Source organism: Lolium perenne, chromosome 5 (assembly GCF_019359855.2).
Source record: "Lolium perenne isolate Kyuss_39 chromosome 5, Kyuss_2.0, whole genome shotgun sequence".
NCBI lineage: Eukaryota > Viridiplantae > Streptophyta > Magnoliopsida > Poales > Poaceae > Lolium > Lolium perenne.
This window is the reverse complement of record NC_067248.2, coordinates 1,891,788-1,913,414: the sequence shown is the minus strand read 5'-3', so window position 1 is coordinate 1,913,414 and position 21,627 is coordinate 1,891,788. Positions and strand designations below refer to the sequence as shown.

The 21,627-nt window shown below is 45.1% G+C and overlaps 1 protein-coding gene across 3 annotated transcripts in view; it reads right to left on the bottom strand.

The window, feature by feature from the left end:
* Positions 1-21,627, bottom strand: part of LOC127319753 (uncharacterized) — a 48,946-nt gene that overhangs the window by 16,227 nt on the left and 11,092 nt on the right. For all 3 annotated transcript variants that reach the window (XM_071819702.1, XM_071819704.1, XM_071819703.1), the window contains one exon: positions 5,980-6,034. In XM_071819702.1, coding sequence (XP_071675803.1) covers positions 5,980-6,034 — 55 coding nt within the window. The remainder of the gene's footprint in view (positions 1-5,979; positions 6,035-21,627) is intronic.

Here is a 21,627-nt window from a genome sequence, read left to right as displayed (position 1 = left end):
AGTTGAAAGCAACTGCTGAAACTTATATCTTCCTTTGTGTTGTTTCAAAACCTTCTATTAAGAATTTATTGCTTTATGAGTTAACTCTTATGCAAGACTTATTGATGCTTGTCTTGAAAGTACTATTCATGAAAAGTCTTTGCTATATGATTCAGTTGTTTAGTCATTATCTTTACCATTGCTTTGAATCACTTCATTCATCTCATATGCTTTACAATAGTATTGATCAAGATTATGATAGTAGCATGTCACTTCAGAAATTATCCTTGTTATCGTTTACCTACTCGAGGGCGAGTAGGAACTAAGCTTGGGGATGCTTGATACGTCTCAAACGTATCTATAATTTCTTATGTTCCATGCTAGTTTTATGACAATACTCACATGTTTTATATACACTTTATATCATTTTGATGCATTTTCCGGCACTAACCTATTAACAAGATGCCGAAGCGCCAGTTCCTGTTTTCTGCTGTTTTTGGTTTCAGAAATCCTACACAGGAAATATTCTTGGAATTGGACGAAACAAAAGCCCACGGTCTTATTTTCCACGGAGCCTTCCAGAATTCCGAAGAGGAGACGAAGAGGGGCGACGAGGCGGCCACACCCTAGGGGGGTGCGGCCCCACCCCTGGCCGCGCCGCCCTATGGGGTGGGCCCCTCGAGCGTCCCCCGACTCTGCCCCTTCGCCTATATATTCTCTCCATCGCGAAAACCCTAGTACCGAGAGCCACGATACGAGAAAACATACTGTGATGCCGTCACCGCCAATCCCATCTCGGGGGATTCAGGAGATCGCCTCCGGCACCCTGCCGGAGAGGGGAATCATCACCGGAGGGCTCTACACCACCATGCCCGCCTCCGGACTGATGCGTGAGTAGTTCATCCTTGGACTATGGGTCCATAGCAGTGGCTAGATGGTTGTCTTCTCCTCTTATGCTATCATGTTTAGATCTTGTGAGCTGCCTATCATGATCAAGATCATCTATTTGTAATGCTACATGTTGTGTTTGTTGGGATCCGATGAATATGGAATACTATGTCAAGTTGATTATTGATCTATCATATATGTGTTGTTTATGATCTTGCATGCTCTCCGTTGCTAGTAGAGGCTCTGGCCAAGTTGATACATGTAACTCCAAGAGGGGGTATTTATGCTCGATAGTGGGTTCATGCCTCCATTGAATCTGGGACAGTGAAAGAAAGTTCTAAGGTTGTGGATGTGCTGTTGCCACTAGGGATAAAACATCAATGCTTTGTCTAAGGATATTTGTATTGTTTACATTACGCACAGTACTTAATGCAATTGTCTGTTGTTTGCAACTTAATACTGGAAGGGGTGCGGATGCTAACCCGAAGGTGGACTTTTTAGGCATAGATGCATGCTGGATAGCGGTCTATGTTCTTTGTCGTAATGCCCTAAGTAAATCTCATATTAGTCATCATGATATGTATGTGCATTGTTATGCCCTCTCTATTTGTCAATTGCCCAACTGTAATTTGTTCACCCAACATGCTATTTATCTTATTGGAGAGACACCACTAGTGAACTGTGGACCCCGGTCCATTCTTTTACATCTGAAATACAATCATCGCAATCATTGTTCTCTGCTGTTCTTTGCAAACAAACATCATTCTCCACACCATACGTTTAATCCTTTGTTTGACAAGCCGGTGAGATTGACAACCTCACTTTGTTAAGTTGGGGCAAAGTATTTTGAGTGTGTTGTGCAGGTTCCACGTTGGCGCCGGAATCCCTGGTGTTGCGCCGCACTACACTCCTCCACCAATAACCTTCACGTGGCCTTCATCTCCTACTGGTTCGATAACCTTGGTTTCTTACTGAGGGAAAACTTGCTGCTGTACGCATCACACCTTCCTCTTGGGGTTCCCAACGGACGTGTGCTTTACCGTCACAAGCAGTTCACTGCTCAGGTGTTGCCACGACTACTTGTGAAGCATGCAGGTGTGGAAAGTGAGAAAAAAGAAAGCAAAGTTTAACGTTCTTCATGACCACTCGCCAGGGTGAGAGTCTGCCTATACGACGCCAACCTGGCGGCGGTACATTAGGATGTAGGGTTTGTGGCCTCATAGACCTCCTCTAACGAGGCTTTCTCCTTGTTTTATAAATAAAGCCACACACGGCCGTACCAGTACAAGGTGATGAGAAGACCCTCCTACACAACATATATCAAATATAAAATAAAAAGTATGAGAAGCAGAAAGACTTGCCATCGAAGACACCAGAATGATATTGAGGGAAATCAGACCTCCAATTGATGCCCAAAGAGGGTAATGACGATGGTCAAGGGTTCTCACCCGGAGCCCTAGACCGATGAACGTACCCACAATGATGCACCCAAGAAGATTACGACACCGTAGGCATTGCCGCCATTGGCATCAAAATGTTGAGCTTTCGCCCCTTCGCACACCGGTATTTTGGACCACCTACTGTCCCCGAGCCCAGGCTCCAGATTCCTATGTGAGGGTAACTATTGGCAACACGCCATCCACCGCAGGATCCCTCGAAGCATGCTCCTCGCCATCTAACTAACCAAAGAAAATGGCCACCACGATGGCCATCTTGCTCGCCATAGAGATGCCCAACAATCCACCTTCCGAGGTCAACACCCCGACATCCAGCGCCCATCGCGGGAATGATAGTACACCATAAGGGTGATAGATCAGAAACGGTAGGGTGGCTATGGCTCCAAGCCCTCCAAGCTCGGGTCCAGGTAGCAAGTAATCAGAAAAGGTGTAATGCGTCCCGCAGCCATCGCCAGATCAGCAAGTGGGAGAGGATCAACCGCCCTCTACCGCCAAAGCCAATCCTCGATCAGATGCAGCATGCAGAGCCAAGATCATGCCTAGGTTAGGCCCCTGTCAGGTTTAGATCAGGACAAGTAGCACCGCCGCTGCACTGTAGTGCTATAGACACCGCAGTTCACCTGCAAACCGTCATGATTCATAGCAACAACCAACACCATACCCTTCTCCCGGCCACCTAGCTTCAATCTCTCTAGTTGCATGACGTCGCCACGGTACTCCACTGCAGCAACACGCACATGTCGGCGCCTACGACCACCATATATTCCCAGCCACTCTAGCAAGCCCGTAGATCCAAGCATACCATCGGGACACCGCACCACCAGTGGCCCGATAGATCAGAAACCAAGGCGTCGCCCTGTGGCCGTATCTCACCGCCGACGCGCCGTTTTGCTACCACATGATCCCCATGTCCACCAAGAGAGATGAATGTCCTAGCCCTATGGGATGGAGGGGCTACAAAGCCAGTGGCAGAAGGGGCGACACGTCGCTGCCGGTGGCCGCAATAGGCAATAGGTCGTCCTCTACGCAAGGGGGAGTTTAGGGTTGGGGCATGGTATCCCCTTGGTCGCTATAGGTCTCTCGCTTGGAACAATGCGAGCGGAAAGGGGTAATCTCACGGAGGGGCATAATTCTTGGCCTCATGGATCTGGGTGCAAAATTCAATGACTCTAACCTCGCCACGTACCTCGACATGTTTCTCTTGCACTACATGTGATCCCCCGACTTATTCTTACAATATTCCCATGGTTCAGCTAGTATTTGGGTGTCGGTTTCCTATAACCCTGTCACCTAGATCGGGGGTGTTGCACACTACTTTTGTGTCTAGTGTGGGTAATATTGGGAGTAATTTGCATGTGGCATCTGGGTTACTGTTTTATTGCCGCAATGAACATTTTTTTCCTTCTATCTTATTGAAAATTAGGGCCCCAGCCACACTGCTATTTTAAATATCTTGCATTAATAGGATTCCGCTTATTTTTATTTATTTTCAGTATTCCAACTAGAATATTTTATGTGAGTTCACACAGTTTTTTCCTCTAGAAAGACAAATTCCCCGCCCACTGATGTACCCCAAGCATATTCAATATTCAAAAATTCAGGTGACGATGTCGAACAAGTGGGCAAAAACATGCGGTTGTCCGCATCATGATGGTAAATTCACCAACCTATCTCAAACCATATGACCAGTGACGGAAGCAAACGAAATATACACAACTCTTAGGTAAATCCTTCAAGAAAGGTTCATCACACGTGCAGTGGCGATGACGAGTCCAACTGCTGGCCGATCTCATCAGTTTTATTATGAAAGATGAGCTTTGAGCCACCGTGTTGAACAAGGGTATGACACAAACACACGGCAATATTTCCTGGTCAAAGATGTTGTATTTTCACTAGAGTGTGTTCATTCTTCTCATCGAATATCTCACTTCCATTAATCCTTCTACCGGTTTACAATATCTCGGTAGCCCAATATTTCTGGAAGTCATTCTGGAAGCAGGAAGCATCCCATACTGCTCTACTTTCATTCAGTGTCGCACCATATTCGTCCCACCTCATGTGGCAATAAATGGTCATCTTCGCATTCATGCCAACAACATGCATGGCATGACGAGTCCACATGATATGCCTCGCATAACAGTTAACGACCCAAATCGACCCAATCTAGAGGTGGAGGGGGCGTCCCATAGTGTAACCGACCTCGGAAACTCTACTTAGGTAATAATAAACGTTTAACTTAGGTCATTACACTAGTAGAAAACATGGCTTATGTTTGGAGCTGCCCAGAGCTTTAGCACCAGTTAGGATACAAACCCAGACTAAAGGGTGCTTTAGCACCGGTTCGAGCGGCCATGACGTCGCAGGGAACCCACATGGCTTTAGCACCGGTTCGTAAGGCACCTTTATCACCGGTTTGAGCCACATGGCAGGTGCGAACCCTTTAGCACCGGTTCGTGGCTCAAACCGGTGCTAAAGGTCCCCCTTTGCACCGGTTCGTGGTTCAAACCGGGACTAAAAGCTAGTGACCTTTAGTCCCGGTTGGTGCCACGAATCGGTGCAAAATGGGAGTTTGAGCCACGAACCCGGGCTAAAAGGTTGACACCCATTTTTTCCTCTCATGCCTACCCCCCCGCCCCCCCCCCCCCGAAAATACGTCTAAAAAACCAAAAATGATAAAAACTTCCAATTTCAAAATCCTTTGACATGCATGTACCTCGCGCAACCAACTTTTAGGGAAAATTTGAATTTTCATGAGTACGGACTCAAAAAAAATGTGTAATATATAAAAAAACTATCTACACAAAAAGTTACATCTAATTTCAACCGCTGTAGGCCGTTTGCACAAAATCTTGCTTCTCAAAATTCCAAAGGGAAATATGAAAGCAGGAAGATTTTAGATTTTGTCCAAAAAAAAATTGATTTTTTTTGAAAATTTAGAATGTCTTTTGTTGATTATTTCAGTTTTTAATTATTTTGAATGTTTCACATTATTTTGAATTTTTTAAATTTTTTAAATTTTTTAATTTTTTTGAAATATTTCGAGTTTTTAATTAATAATTGAATTATGCATAAAGATTATTTGAAATTCATTGTTGATTATTATTACTTAATCATTGTTGCTTATTTTTAAAATTATTTGGAATTCAAAAAATAAAATCATGTGTTATCAAAGTCTAAGGGTTAATACAATTCATAGCATACTATTATCAAGTAGTCTTAGGGGTATCTACTTTGATATGAGAATAGGGGTGATTAGAGATTAGAGTGCAAACTGTCAAATAATTCAAATATCTGAAAATAGAGAAATTAAAAAAATTCTGAAAAATAAATTCAAAAAAATTCCATTTTTTTTTCAACATTTCTAGCGGAAATTCTACCGGACCTTTAGCACCGGTTCGTGGCTCAAACCGGTGCTAAAGTGTCTTCCAGGCGCAGCACATGACCCGGGCTTTAGTCCCGATTCCTTTGCACCGGTTGGGCAACCGGTGCAAATGGGACTTACAAACCGGTGCTAATGCCTCGGTTTCTAATTGTGTTAGTACCATTCTTTGTTTCTTTCAGTAATTCAATTTAGAATGAATGATATACGTTATATAATACTTTTGACATGCATTGCACATGGAGCTGGGAACGACAGAAGGATGATATTACATACCTGGTTCTGGTGGTTCCAAACAGAGACTTGGCCACCATAATGACCTAGCAATATCCTGTGTGACACATATGGATACTCAAATGTAGAAGTATATATAGCACAAGAGTGTTTACATAATCATTCCACAACTAACCCGTTTAGTCATTCCATAACTATATAAAAACTTATCAACATTTGTGGTGCCTCAGCAACTAGTATAACACATAAATGTAAGAAAACATAATCATTCCATGTATGTTAAATATAGAAAAAAATTCAAACCTCATAACAGAAATCTAAAAGTTTGTTTTTCAGTGTACAAAAATAGTTTGCGTTGCCTATCCCATGGTAAAAAGGTCTCTCTTGAGTTTTGTAAAAGTCTTTGGTTTGGACAGAGAAAATTTTATCCTTTCAGAAGATTGTTGCCTTTCAATATTTGGAATAAATATCCGTTGCATATATATGGGTTTGTTGGGCTTATAAATATACAGCGGGAGAACCTAGTGGTGAAAGTTGAGTTTTAGAGGCTCCACCGATGTCCAAATCATCCACACATAGGAATCTGAAGGGAGTATATCCCATGAGTTATTGTTGATTATAAGGTCTAAGGGTATGTATGTTTTCATGATTCTATGTAGTTGTAGTTCCATTTTCAACTGATCTTTGCTGACTTTACTTGCTGATGTTTTTTGTGAAGTGCATATTGCATTTGTTATACCAATTTTTGGTTGAGTAGATAATTATACCAATGAATTTTGTTGTAATTAGTTAGAGATGTGATGTATTAGCCATTAGATTCATATATAATTAATTGGCATGTGGCATCGATTTTGAGTAAGCATTTCTGCTCTGCATATGAAGCATTCAAAGATCCAACATTTGAATCAGAGTCTAGTGTGACCGGTTTGTAAGACAATGCCTTCAATGGATTAATCTTGTTGACCAGTGACTCATTTATTTTGGCCACCTATAAGCCATTGTTGAATTAAACCTAGTGTGTTCGGATTGGACTTTGACGTATTTATTCTACACTCTAACAATTCTTTTGAAGTCGTCTCATTTTCTCAAGTACCATATAAGAGAGGAACCATTTTTGAATGGATTGAGCATTAATTGAGCATCAAGCAAGAAATAATTTAATCCTAGAGATCATGCCCCGTGTTTCCCTAGATATTAGGCATCTCATAGTTGTCTAGGGGTTGATTTGGAGTTTCCTTCTTGTGGATCCTCCTTATGAAGTTTGTGAAGGTTTGAGAAACACCTCAGGATCCACCATGTGATGACAGGGCATGTTCTTCATGAACATAGCTTAAAGAGAAGAAGGTAATGTCTTAGTGAGTTTGATATGACGAGTGTGTTTGGTTGGCATCCTGGGTACATTGTGCCTGGCCTGGAGCCTCCCTGAGAAGTGCATACAGAGTGTTTGGTTTCTGTACTGAACAAACACACGCTAGCTTGGGATGGTAATTCTGAACCTTGCTTAGCCTGAAATTTGACCCAGGAAGAACACTTAGCCTGAACCAAGCGAACGAGTAGTGTAGCCTGGGCAGCAGGCTGGCTCTAACATGTCGATATCATCGAGGCTTACATATCTTGATAGGCGCATGACAATGACAAAAAAACTATTTAATAATGGATCAAGCCAGGGCAGTAACCAAACATCCGTAGCCCAGGCTTGCCACACCACGTAGCAAACACAAAATTACCAGGCTGGGTGCCAGGCACCTTCTTTTGCTAGGCACGATCACCAGGACACCAACCAAACAGGTCCTACATCTCTAAGCCTCACGAACAAAGACATAGATTAGCGCTATAGACTAGAGCTTAGGGATACCGTCTGATGTCTTTCGTTTCTAGCACTTTACTTACTTGCATGCTTTATTTTGTTCTTATTTGGGATAGTTCTTGCAAGTTTATTTATCTGACATCCGCAATCTACCGCGTGGGCTCTAACATCTACCTCTCGATGTCACCACTTGGACTACTTCCGCAACAGCAGTTAAGCTATTAATTAGGGACATGATTGGTTGCTCGCGAGCCCGTTTCCTATATTACACGGAGAAAAATATTTCCTGCACAGCACACTTCTTAAAGCAGGCTAGATACGGTTAAAAGTTAACTCGTTAGTCATGCTCGATTCTACCATTTCTCGGCGTGCAATCTCAGGCGAGCGAAAAAGTGGTTGCAGTACGCATAATCTAGATCATTTTAGTCTTTCTCCGATGTACAAAACGGTGGTTCGATTTGACATAAGCTCTACACGAAAAGATGCCTATTGATGTTGGGAAACCATTCCCGTGACCGTTTTTTTGTTTCGTCGAGCTTTTGAATGTCTATTCCGTGCTCCTTTCCAAGCTATTTTCGAAGAATTTTGTAAAATTCATCGCATATGTTCGACCTTTTGAATTTTTCCTTCGAGGAGTAGCTACGCCTCACCATTTCACACAACTTTCGTTTTCATAGTTTTCCGTTTTAACATTGGTAAACAAGCAACATTTCCCTAGTACTCGTACGAAGTTGTAGATCTACTCGTCCATGAATGTCAAAACCGAAAATTTTGAACACGAAAGTTGTGTGAAATGGTGAGGCGCAGCTACTCCTCGAAGAAAAATTCAAATTGTCGAACCTGTGTGAAACAATTGACAAAATTCGTCCAAAAAACTCCAAAGGGAACACACAATTAAGTTTAAAACACTGGACAAAACTACGAACCGGTCACGGGAATGGAATCATAATGTCGAGGACAAGGACGAGGAGCATCTTTTTCATGTAGACTTTATCTCAAATCAATGAAAAGTGAGGAAAATTAAAGAGGATTAAGATTGAAGAATTAGTTTAATTAGTTAGCCACAACATTCCTCAACTTTCAACCTACCAATCGCATGCCCTTTAGTTTCTCTCACCAACCCCAAATAAAATTGTTAGCAACCAATCATAGTAAAAAAACTGGCCCAAACCAAGGCTACGTTTGGTAGGTCGCAGCCCTGGAGAGCAGATTTCAGCCCATTTGGTTGCTCTCAACACCCCCGCGTAACGGCCAGTGTGTGTCAAAGCAGCCCGGATTTAGGCGGATCCAGGCCTATTGGGAACGCCTGAATCAGCAGTTTCCCTAGAGCTAGCCCAGAAGAGCAAAAATATTAGCCTCGTTTTGTGCGCCCGTGGTACACGTGGAAAACACAGGAGACGCAGCTTAACGCCCCTACCAACTCCCCTCGCTCCAGTAACCGCTAAACTTCCACCCCTCTTCTCCCCATACATCCCATCAACTGCTTTGTCCATGGACGCTCCGCCTCCGCCACCTCCAGCGATGAAGACGAGTCCCCGGCGGGCTGCATCGAGCGTCGGCGCCATCCGCGACTGTGAGGCGCGCCACCTCCGAAGCACGCAGCGCCGATTGGAGCAGGCGAGGTGTCGGCTATCAGTTGACCCTCACTGGTCGCAACGATGCGCTCTCCCGCTGACGAGGGTTTAACTCGTCAATGCCTACAAGTTGTAGACTTGGGTTTCGCAGAAAGTAGAGGGCAAGTAGATCTCGAAGGTTGTCAGACGAACAAAGGTGTCTAACTTAACGAAAAAGTAGTAGCTAGGGTTCACAATGATTCGATCCTTATTTCGCCCTCAACTTCCCCTTTATATAGGAGGTGAAGCCGAGGGTCTTTCCGTATCGTACAAGTACAAATCATCGGGCCGCGCTGGGCCTTTCCTATATTGATACAAGTTTCCTATAATAACTCTATTTTCCTAATCCGAGCATCATCAATCTTCTGGGCCTTGAAGTCTTCGAGTCCATGGGCCTTCTGCACAAATTATAAGCCAGGGGTACTCATACGACATACCACTTAGGCATACCTATGTCAGTAGCCCCCGAGATTTTACTCGAATCGTAGAGTCAGGCAAAATCTCCATCTTTCATCTTTTCAACAATACTTTCGTTTTACACACAATCCTTATTTAATATCTATATTGCACAAGGATAATAGTAAATGAGGCTGATTCATCTGACGGATCAGGTATCAGTTAATTGCTCTTGTGGCAAATCCGCATAAACCTACTTCAAATTCGAGTCCCCGGACTCGAACCTAGGATACTGGCGTAACTCAGTATGTGCCGCTTTAGGACTTATCGAAAACTGAATTCCAGCTATTTTATCGAGTACCCAACGCGTCCGTTAGGATTTTCTTCACATCTGTTGATGTGGATAAAGTGGAAGAGCGCATTCGGGTGCGATACCACGCCACACAGGACGGATCCTGGGGCCTTACCTTCGTGACCCTTTTGTGAATCACGGCATTCAGAATTTTTATCGCGATAGACGCGTTCTGAGAATATATTGTCGAGTGCCTTTGTTCGGCTGATGGAATACTTCATTTTTTCGGGTTGATATATTTCATCAAATAATATCTTGGCTCCCGATGGCAGTACATGACGAGTTTTTTGAAACTCGAGAATGTATGCTTTCAACCGAGATTCTTCGGTTTCATTCTATATTGCCTTGCTATTTTGCTTTCTTTATTTTTCATCGGGTGCACGACCAGTGCTCCCGATGGGAGTAGCCCCCGAGGCTACAACCAAGTGTTTGCACTTGGATGTAGGCTCAACTTTTCTGTTCACCAACTATATTTTTTCTTCCTTCTCTTTCTTGTAAGCATTAACGAGTTGACACAACTCGAAGATGTACACCGATGGCCGAAATTTATCTAGTCGATACTATATTGTCGATTTTCATCGGGTGCGCGACCAGCGCTCCCGATGGGAGTAGCCCCCGAGGCTACAGCTGAGTGTTTACACTTGGGTGTAGGCTCAACTTGTTTTTTCATCGACTCCATAACTGTCTGTTACCTTACATTTTTATCGAGAGCTCAAATTGTTTTTTGTCGACTCCATAACTTTCTTCTATCTTGCATTTTATCGAGAGCTCAACTTGTTTTTTGTCGACTCCATAACTTTCTTCTATCTTGCATCTTGTCTTATCAGCAGTATAATCTATACTGCTGATAAGAGTAGCCCTCGAGCATATGGTCGGGTGCTTGCAGCTGATCATAAGCTCCAAATTCTATAATTCTCACCACTTTAACTTCTTAACTCGAATATTTTCTCAAGCTTGACGTTGATGCTGACGAAAAACATGTGTTGTCACCTCGGGAAGGTACTTCTTCTGGTGGTCCACTATTTTGTGGGTCCACAATCTCTGCTCTTTCTCCACGTCGTGCGAAGTGGGGCTTGCACGTTCGCCGAAATTCCCGGCACGCGCGCAGTAACTCCTCTATTTCCAAATTATACTGTAAAAATATTTTTGCTCTCCTGCCACGCGTAAGGCCAGGATTATTTCACACACATCCAACGGTCCAACCATTTCATCTTCTAGGTTAAAAGGATTCACCCTGGATCTATTTTTCCCCTTCTTCACTCCGCCGCACAAATCTTCTCTGCTCTCTGCCATTGCTCATACTCTCCGCACCCTGTGCATCTCCTGCGCCAAGCTTTCGTTCTCGTCCTCCGTACCGCTACTTCGCCGCCATGGGTCCTCGATCCAATCGTACCAGGAACACTGCCCCTGGCACCTCCGCTCGAGCGGAGAAGGAGAAGATTTCTGGATGGGAGCGGTCCAGATTCACCTCCCAAGACCACCGCAAGCTCAAGAAAATGGGGCTGCTGATGAACAACGAGGCGATGAAGATCCCTGGTGATGAGGCCATTCCAAATCCTCCCGAAGGTTATCGGGTAATCTTCGTTGACTTCCTCATGTGTGGCCTCTCTGTTCCCGTTCATGAGTTCCTTCGGGGACTCCTTTTCGTCTATGGGATTCAGCTGTACCAGCTGACTCCCAATTCTATTCTCCACATTTCCATCTTCATCACTCTTTGCGAGTGCTTCTTGGGCATCCACCCCCCATTGGGGCTTGTGGAAACGCATTTTCTATCTCCACCGAAACAACTCGGGAAATGCCATCTACAACGTAGGTGGTGTTTGCATCTGTGTGCGCCCAGAAGCCGGGTATTTTGCCTGAAGTTCGCCGACTCGGTGCAAGGTTGGCGCAAGAAGTGGCTGTATATCAAGGACGAGTCAACTAGCACTCAGCAGTATGGCCTTGCTCCCTTTGATATCTCACAAGAAATCTTGAGGCGCAAATCTTGGGACGCTGAAGCTACTCCCGAAGAACTGGCTGCTACAGAGTGTCTTATTACTCGGATCAAAGCTCTGCAGAACACACAAGGACAAGAATTGTCGGGTGTGCAAATCATAGCGCACTTTCTGCGAATTCGTGTGCAACCTCTCCAGGCTCGCACGAATCCCCTCTGGTTGTATTCTGATACTGGCTATGCTGCTAGGATTTCCAAAGACCTTTCTGTGAAAGAGCTGGAAAAATTGGTTCGCTGTTTTACCTCTCTTACCAAAAATGATGATGTCCACGCCCTTCCAGCTGTAAGTATTGTTCTCGAACTTTTTTGCCTTTTTCTTTCTTATCTATTTTGTATCTCCTTTCTAATTTGTATTTTTATTGTATAGAGCCACCAAATACTTTCTTCTCTTCCTCCCCTTCCCGAAGGTGGAGATGTGCCTGAGCGAGTAATCATTACTGATGACTCGCAAGAAACCTCAACCCGCGACAATGAACCCGTAGAATCTGAAAAAGTGCGGGTTCATCTGACAGAATCTCAAAATTAGCGGGTGCATCTGACGACTCCTACACGAATTCCATTCCCTCTGCAGCTTCTCCCGAAGGGCGCAAAAGGAAAAGGGCAGATGACGAAGAGGATTCTGGCGCATCCAAGCTACCTGAACCTGCTGCCGAAGAGTCTTATCATGAAGAAGCAACTGAATTTGACCCCTTCGAGGCTACTGCCATGATAAGCTCGTGAGTTTATTTTTCTTCCACTGAATATCCAACAAGAGGTTCCATTGAATGAATAATGGATCCAGATCCCAAGAACAATAAAGCTTTTGAATAAGCATGAGTGATCAAATGAAATAAAGCAGCTTGATAAGAACCTATACCTAGAGCTAACATCATAAGTGTTTTGACTTGATTTCGTTATCCTCTAGTAACACTATTTTGTATATGGACAGGGATGATGAAGAACAGTCAGGACTTGATCCTTCCGAACCAGTAATTACAAGCACATCCCACACACTGGTCATCTCCTAGGAGCCGAAGACTCCCCTCGAAACCCTAGATCTTCTGCCAAGCCCCCGGGCCTTGAGGAAAAAACCAAGGACAAGCACTGCTGGCCAAGGGGTAATTCCTGCCGGGAGTTTACCGACCCCTCTTCTCGACGATCTGAGTTTATCTTGCCTATTCTTGTTTTTTTTGTATTTACTCAAAAAATTCCATCTTTTTTACACCTTTTTGTGTTCCAACTATCTTGCACCCTTGATGAAGGAAATGGTCGACATGGGTACCCGTTTTATCGGGTTCCGTGATGAAGCTGAATCGTTAAGAAGTAATTTCCTTGTATAAACTGATCGACATTCTCATCTTTTTGCTTGTAATATAACCTCTCGTTTTTATTCAGGAGAGCTGCACCTTGCTCAAGAACGCACCAAGGAGCTGGAAAAACAACTCAAAACCAGCGAAAAGGCTCGAAGTGATGCCGAGGCAAAAGCTGCCACTGCTGAAGATCTTCGAATCAGACTTAATGCCGCGGAATCAGCTTTGAGCGAGAGAGAACAACAGATTTCCAAGCGAGAAGCTGCTATTATTGCGCTACTCGATACACAATCCATCCGATTCTCGAGTAATGTTCCCTTTTCTTTTTTCCACTCTCTTTTGTTTAGTTGCATTACCTTCGTAATTATATTGAAAAAACTCTCTTTTTCTTTCCAGCAGAAAAAATTGGCGAGATGTATACCAGGAACCAAGATCTGAAGAAGATGCCCTCCTGGATACCCTCTCGGTATTAGAGATGAACTGCACTTTGGCGCGCGACTGCTTGCGGGTAGGGCGAGTTGCACTCGAGCGTATTTTCCCACACTTCTTCCCAAAGGCCAAGCCGTCGGAAAAATTTGAGCTCCTCGCAAAAAGCTTCACTGAAAAAGGTGATCCCGTTTTGGCGCATCGTCAAGCGAGCCTGAAGATTGGTGTTGAAGGCACCATCGCCCTGGTTATGGCCAGTGGTGAAAAGGTTGACTGGGCCAAGGTTGCAGCTGTTCGAGGTTTGAACAAAGATAGGTGGACTGCTTTGATAAAGAGTGCGAAAGCCTACTCAAAGAAACTTATCGCCATCCTCGATCCAACAGCTTCTTCCTCTGCTAGCACTGCTCAAACGGAGGTCAAGTAGACAACCTTGTACCTCTTCTTTTGTAGATATTTTATCCTTTTGTTGCTTGTCAACTGTCTTGTAAGCGCCTCTGTTGGCTGCAATCTTTTGAACTCATCTTTGTAATATATCACGACGATGAATGAAAAATTCGACGCGTAGAGTGATTAACGTCAGATATATTCTTTTTTTCTAGTTAATTTTTGACAACTATACCGAAACCGGATGTTCCGATGCGTCTCCTGCTACATCTCAATCCGCAACAATTCCCGAACGTGCCACCTCAGATGTATCTTCGGTACCCGACTCGATGAAAAGGGAAATGGAGGAGTTGCGACAGCAACTAGAAGTACTGAAGAGACAACCTCTAACTGCTCTGGACAAGGCGAAAAGATCATCTGAAATGAACAAGCCGCTCTTCTTCAAGCACATGAGTCTGCTAAGTTGGAGCAAGCCGCCACTTTGGAGGTTGCCCGTGCCATGGAACGCGAAGATTATATCGTTGAGCTTCTGACTTCTGCGGGTCGGGACATGGCTTGTACGCACTTTTACTCTGAGTCTTTGTTTATGGTAACTTTTTCCTTACTCTGGCTAACTCTGACACTTTTTTCTCTTCGAATAGGTGTTTCGTTGGATACTGCCGAGGAACGTGCGAGAATAAATCAACGGGTTGAGACCCTTATGCGGCTTGCCACCGAATCCAATTTCAGTTTTTGGGCTGACAAGACGCGTTGCCGCTCTATTGTTCAATTCCAGGATCGAGTCACTCAAACCCATACGTTTGTTGATCATTTCCGCGGTGCGCTAGGCATGGTATACCAAACTATGTTTCCTCGCAATACGCAACCCGAAGAATTTACTGACCTTTTGGCGAAATTCAAGAGCGCCGAAGATGTTCGTGGTCTTGTAAGGGCACAGATGATCGCTGGTGCGAAATTTGCTCTTATCTGGATTAAAATCTGTCACTCGAAGATTCATCTTGACGAGGTTGTGAGTAAGGTCCTTCTGAAGTGCTAAAAAAGGCGGATAAACATTGATCGTTATATTGAAACGGTACAGGGTCCTGCCGAAGAGATAGTCGACAAATTACTCCAGCTGGATTCTGATTTTTTCAAGGGTTCCTGATATAATAGTTTTTTTCCTGTAAACACATGCTTCCGGCATGTATAGATGAATGTAATTTTCTTCAGTACTTTGTATAGCTATATTGAATTATGCGTGAGGTTTACATCAAACCAAGACGCATACTTGTGATCATATACTTTATTGATTTTAATGTATCCGAGATAACTGGTCATATACGCTATGTTGCCAAGCCCCCGAGCGTCGGGTGGCAAGGAATTTGCTTGCGAGACTTCTGTGTAAAGCCAAGGCGAATATATTGTTTTGTCGAGTTAGCTATATTGAGTTCCGCGGGTCAAGCCCCCGAGCATAATTTCGGCAAAGGATAAAAGACCAGGATTTTCGATATCAGTATTTTTATTCCAACCATGCTATATTTCAGCAAAGCAAGCCCGCCTCATTAAAAACCTTTCAGTCCCACTTGGTACCCTGAAAGGAAAAGAGTGCGTCTGAAACTTGCGAGCTGTTCGGGTACAATGTATGTTTACATAGTGCTACCAGGTTCTGACTGCTTCCTTTTATGCGTAGAAGCGCCGCAGCTGTGCGACGTTCCACGGGTTCCCTTCGTCTTTGCATGTCTTCTTGTCTTTCAATCGATAAGCTCCACCAGGAATAACCTCTGTGACGATATATGGTCCCAACCATGGGGACTCTAGCTTTTCATGACCATCTTGCTTGAGCCGAAGAACCAGATCACCAACTCAAAAGATCTGGGGCGAAGTCGTCGACTGTGGTAGTTTTTCAGATTTTGTTGGTATGCACTTACTCTAGATAACACAACATCCCTTGCTTCATCGACTGCATCAACGTCATCTTCGAGTGCTCTTTGTGAGGCTTCTTCATATTCCACAACTCGAGGAGAATCGTGTGCTATTTCTATCGGAAGTACAGCTTCTGCACCGTGAACCAAGAAAAAGGGAGTCTCTTGAGTTGATGTATTCGGCGTTCTTCGCAAGCTCCATAATACGGAGGGTAACTCGTCGACCCAAGCGTGTCTTGCTTTTTCAAGTGGCGCTAGTAAACGCTTCTTGATGCCATTGCAGATGAGGCCGTTCGCTTTTTCAACTTGACCATTGGTTTGTGGATGTGCGACGGATGCAAACTGTAATTTGATACCCAGCCCTTCGCAATAATCCTTGAATTCTCAGGAGGTGAAATTGCTGCCGTTGTCTGTTACTATGCTATGTGGAACGCCAAACCAAAAAACTATGCCCTTGATGAAGTTTACTGTTGTTGTTGCGTTTGCCGATGTTACTGGCTTTGCTTCAATCCATTTGGTGAATCTGTCGACTGCCACAAGTAGATAAACGTGTCCTCCTGGCCAAGACTTATGCAGTTTTCCCACCATATCTAATCCCCACTGGGCGAACGGCCATGCCAAAGGTATTGTCATTAATTCGGCTGCTGGAGCATGTGGCTTGGATGCAAACCTTTGACATGCTTCACAGGTACGCACAATATTCTTCGTGTCATCTATGGCTGAAAGCCAATAGAAACCAGCTCGAAAAGCGTTGGCCGCAATTGCTCGGCTACTTGCATGATGGCCACATATCCCTTCGTGTATATCCTTAAGTATGAGCCGTCCTTCTTCGGGTGTGACGCATCTCTGCAGGACACCCGATATGTTGCGTTTATATAGCTCTCCCTTGACTACTGTAAATGATTTAGATCGTCTAATGATTCTTCGCGCCTCCACTGGATCTTTCGGTATTACTTTCCTTGTGATATACGCCAGATACGCTTGCATCCATGGGATTTGTATCATCATCACTTCCTCTTGCTCGTCCTCTTCTTCCGAAGTCGACGATTCTGGGGCTGCTGCAACCCCCGAGGCTTTCTTTGGCCTATCTTTTTTCTTCGGCTGCCTCTGTACTATGAATTTCTTCGGCTTGGTTGATCTCTCGCTGATTTCTTCCCAAAATACTCCTGGTGGTATGGGCAAACATTGTGATCCGATGTATGCGAGAACGTTGGCTTCATCGTTGCTTAATCTACTCACGTGGTTTACTTCACACCCGTCGAAAGTTTTTTCGAGGTCATTGTATGCGTCTCTGTATGCTATCATGCTGTCGTTCACTGCGTCGCACTTGTTCATCACTTGCTGTGCTACCAGCTGAGAATCACCGAAGATTTTCAGTTGTGTTCCGCCACACGCTTTTGCCATCTTCATCACATGGAGAAGAGCTTCGTATTCTGCATCATTGTTTGATGCGTTAGGGAAAGTCATCCGTAATATGTACTTCATCTTGTCACCTTGCGGGGAGACAAGTATTACGCCTGCTCCTGCTCCTTCTGCTCTCTTGGACTCGTCAAAATTCATGTGCCAGGTACTCGATAAGTCTGGGGGTCCTGTATTTTGGAGTTCCATCCACTCTACTACAAAATCTGGCAAGATCTGCGACTTGATTGCTTTTCGTTTTTCATACGTGATGTCCCGAGGAGAAAGTTCTATTCCCCAAAGGGAGACACGTCCTGTAGCTTCCAGATTGTTCAGGATATTCGAGAGGGGTGCCTCATTGACTACTACGATCGGGTGTGCCGAAAAGTAGTGCCTTAACTTTCTTGCTGACATGAAAACTCCATACGCGAGTTTCTGATAATGCGGATACCACTGCTTCGATGGTGACAAGACCTCACTAAGGAAATAAACTGGTCGTTGAACTCCATGGACTTTTCCTTCCTCTTCCCGTTCTACAACGAGGACTGTGCCGACCACCTATGGTGTAGCCGCAATGTACAACAACAGGGGTTCCTTTTCTCATGGCGCCACCAGTACTGGTGGTGTCGAAATAGTACGCTTCAGGTGCTCAAAGGCTTTATCTGCTTCTTCGTTCCACTCGAACTTTTCTCCTTGCTTTATGAGCGCGTAGAAGGGAAACGCTTTTTCTCCCAACCTGGTGACGAATCTGCTTAAAGCTGCGACTCGCCCGTTAACTGCTGTATCTCCTTAAGCTTGGTTGGTTTCTTCATCATCAGGATAGCTTGTATTTTCTCCGGATTCGTTTCGATCCCTCTAGCTGACACCAAGTATCCGAGGAGTTCTCCCACGGGAACACCAAAGGAACATTTCGTCGGGTTCAGCTGGATGTGGAACTTGTCGAGGTTGTCGAAGGTTTCACGCAAATCGTCGACTAGGGATAACCCTTGTTTTGTTGTGATGACCACGTCGTCGATGTATACTTGGATGTTCTTGCCAATCTGTGTGGCGAGGCACTTCTGCATCATCCTCTAATATGTTGCTCCTGCGTTTTTCAACCCGAAGGACATTGTCTTGTAACAGAACACGCCATAGGGAGTTATGAAAGCTGTTTTGACTTCGTCCTCTTCTTTCAGTCTGATCTGGTTGTAACCAGAGTATGCATCCAGGAAGGAAAGACGTTCGCAACCTGCCGTGGAGTCGATAATTTGATCGATCCTTGGGAGGGGAAAGTGATCCTTTGGGCAGTGTTTATTGAGACACGTGAAATCGACGCACATGCGAAGGACTTCAGTGTTTTTTTTAGGACCAGCACTGGATTAGCAACCCAAGTGGCCTCGGTTTTTATTTCCTTAATGAACCCAGCTTCTTCGAGTCGATGAATTTCTGACAGCATGGCCTTGCGGTTTGGCTCGGAGAAACGGCGCAAAGGTTGTCGGATTGGTCTGGCTCTTGGATCTAGATTGAGTGTGTGCTCGGCAAGTTCACTGGGTACTCCTGGCATGTCAGCTGGACACCATGCGAAGATTTCCCAGCGCTCACGGAGGAACTCGACGAGCGCGCTTTCCTATGCGCTGTCCATGTTAGCCGCGATGGATGTCATCTTTTTGGGATCCGTCGGGTGAACTTGTACTTCTTTGGAATCCTTGGAGGTGTCAAAATCTTGCTCTTGCAAGGATCTACCTCCGTCTGGCAGCACATCGTTGTTGGTGGTGAGCATGGTTGCCTCATACTCAGCTTGCATTCCGAATGACTCAGAAAGCTTGTGAAAATCTCTGTCGCACTTATCTGACAAGGCGAAACTTCCTCTAACCATTATCGGCCCCCTTGGTCCATGCATCCTCCACAACAGGTATGCATAGTGTGGTACTGCCATGAATCTGGCATACGCGGGTCATCCCAAAAGGGCGTGGTATTGTGACGGCCAGTCCATGACCTCGAACTCGAGTTTTTCTTTCCTGAAGTTTTCCATTGTCCCGAACTGCACGTCGAGTGCTATCTTGCCCAATGGATAATTTGGTTTCTCGGGTGTTATTCCGTGAAAACGTGTATCTGTTGGCATCAGATTGGCTAACGATATGTTCATCTTCCTCAATGTATCCGCGTAAATGAGGTTTATACTGCTCCCTCCATCAATGAATATTCGGGAGACATCATATCCTTCAATGACTGCTGGTAGCACCATTGCAGAATGTCCTGGCTTTCGCACTTGTGGTGGGTGATCCTCTATACTGAATCCTATTGGTTGGCCTGCCCAATTAAGGTACTCGATGGTTGGAGGGGGTGCCAATATTGCCATGTTCACCTGTCAAGAAATCAGCTTTTGCGATCTATTCGACGATCTTCCCTTCTGAATCATTGTTACTGCTCCCCTTGTTTGTGTGAACTCCCCGCCAGTATTTGGAGGCTCGGCAATTTGCAACTGCTGCTAGTTTGCACTGGTAATTGCGGGTGGTGGTGGTGGAGGTACGTGTATCTCGCTCCTTGGTCCTTGCGCGTATCCCATGCTGACCGCTTCTGCTTGCGTATTTTCTGTAACCCTTCGCAGAGCTTGAAATGTTCGACAGTCCTTCTGGAGGTGACCCGATTGTCTCCTTCCATCAGCATCAACGTAAAAGTGCATCTGGCACGATCCGTTCAAGATTTCCTCAGGTGACATGTTGTATGGCCGTGGGTGCCTAGGTCGATTATTTTGCCTGCTAGAACTTGGTGCATCTCTGTTGTCACTCCGCTGCTCATTGCTCCTGCGATAATCGTCGCGATTGTTATTACCATTATTACTGCGGAAGCCAGCAACTTGGCTGGGACCATCGTATTCCGCAAAGCTACGGAAACGTCGCCTGTTTTGATTGTTGCTTCTACTGCGATCTTCTTCGTGTGACCGAGGCCGCTTGTTTTGAACAACATCTTCACCATCAGCCCATCTATTTGCTGTTTCCATGAGTTCTGCCACCGTTCTTGGGTTGGATCTTCCTAATTCCTCCACGAGGTCCCTTCTGCGGATGCCTGCAATGAATGCATCGATTGCCCTTTCATCAGATACATGCTCAGCCGAGTTTTTGATGAGACTCCACCGCTGGATGTATGCTCGCATTGATTCGCCTGACTTTTGCGTGCAAGTTCTCAACTGCTCGATCGACGCTGGTTTTTTGCAGGTGGACCTGAAGTTTTGCACAAACAGGTTCTCGAAACTTTCCCAGCTGTCGATGGACTCTTCTGGCAACTTCCTCATCCAAGATCTTGCGGCTCCACTCAGGTAGACCTGAATGCTTTGCATAGTTGTTGCTCTCGTGCCGCCCATTAGCTTCACCGTTTCCAGATAATCAACCAACCAGTCTTCCGGATCTTGAAGTCCGTCGAACTTTTTGTAACTGTCAGATAGTTTAAAATTGGAGGGTACTCGAGTCCTGCGAACCCTTCGGGTAAAGCAAGGGAGTCCACAGTGTTCTTCTTCACTATCCTCAATTGTTTGGCGATTTTCTCGGCTTCTGTTCTCCCGGCCTCTTTCTTCTCGTGCTCTGTCGACTCGAGCTTGAGCCGTGGTATTCCTCGCATCATCTTCTCTCTGGATGTCTCGAGTTGCTGCCACTGTGCGTCGAGGACTATTTTGTCTTGGACTATTACGGCGTGGAGGATCTGCGGGTTGTACTATTTCTCTCCCGGCTATTGCTGCTCCCATAACACCAATTCCTGCCATAGCAGTTTGGTATAACGATGCTCGAGGGTCGCCCTGCGGTGGCCTAGTTGCCATCAGGAACGCGTGTGTTGCCATGTATCCTGCTTCCGGTGTTTTGGGTATTATGTGCCCTCTCGAATCTATTGACATAAAGGACATGTCGAGGTTTTGTTCTTCCTCCGGGTGCTTTGTTGTTATTTACTGAATTCCCCGACTGTGCGCTGAGGTTTGCTCTGCGTTCACTAGATGCGTCCGCCGCGCGCCTCCTTTGATCTAACTTCTCCTGCATCTTTTCTAACTCACGCCTCGTGCGATTGAGTTTATATTGGTATGCTGTTAGCTCGTCCCCTGTTGCATGTGTTGTCATTGGTTCTCCGTTCAAGGCCCTTGTTGCTCTGTCCCACGTAGCTTGAGGA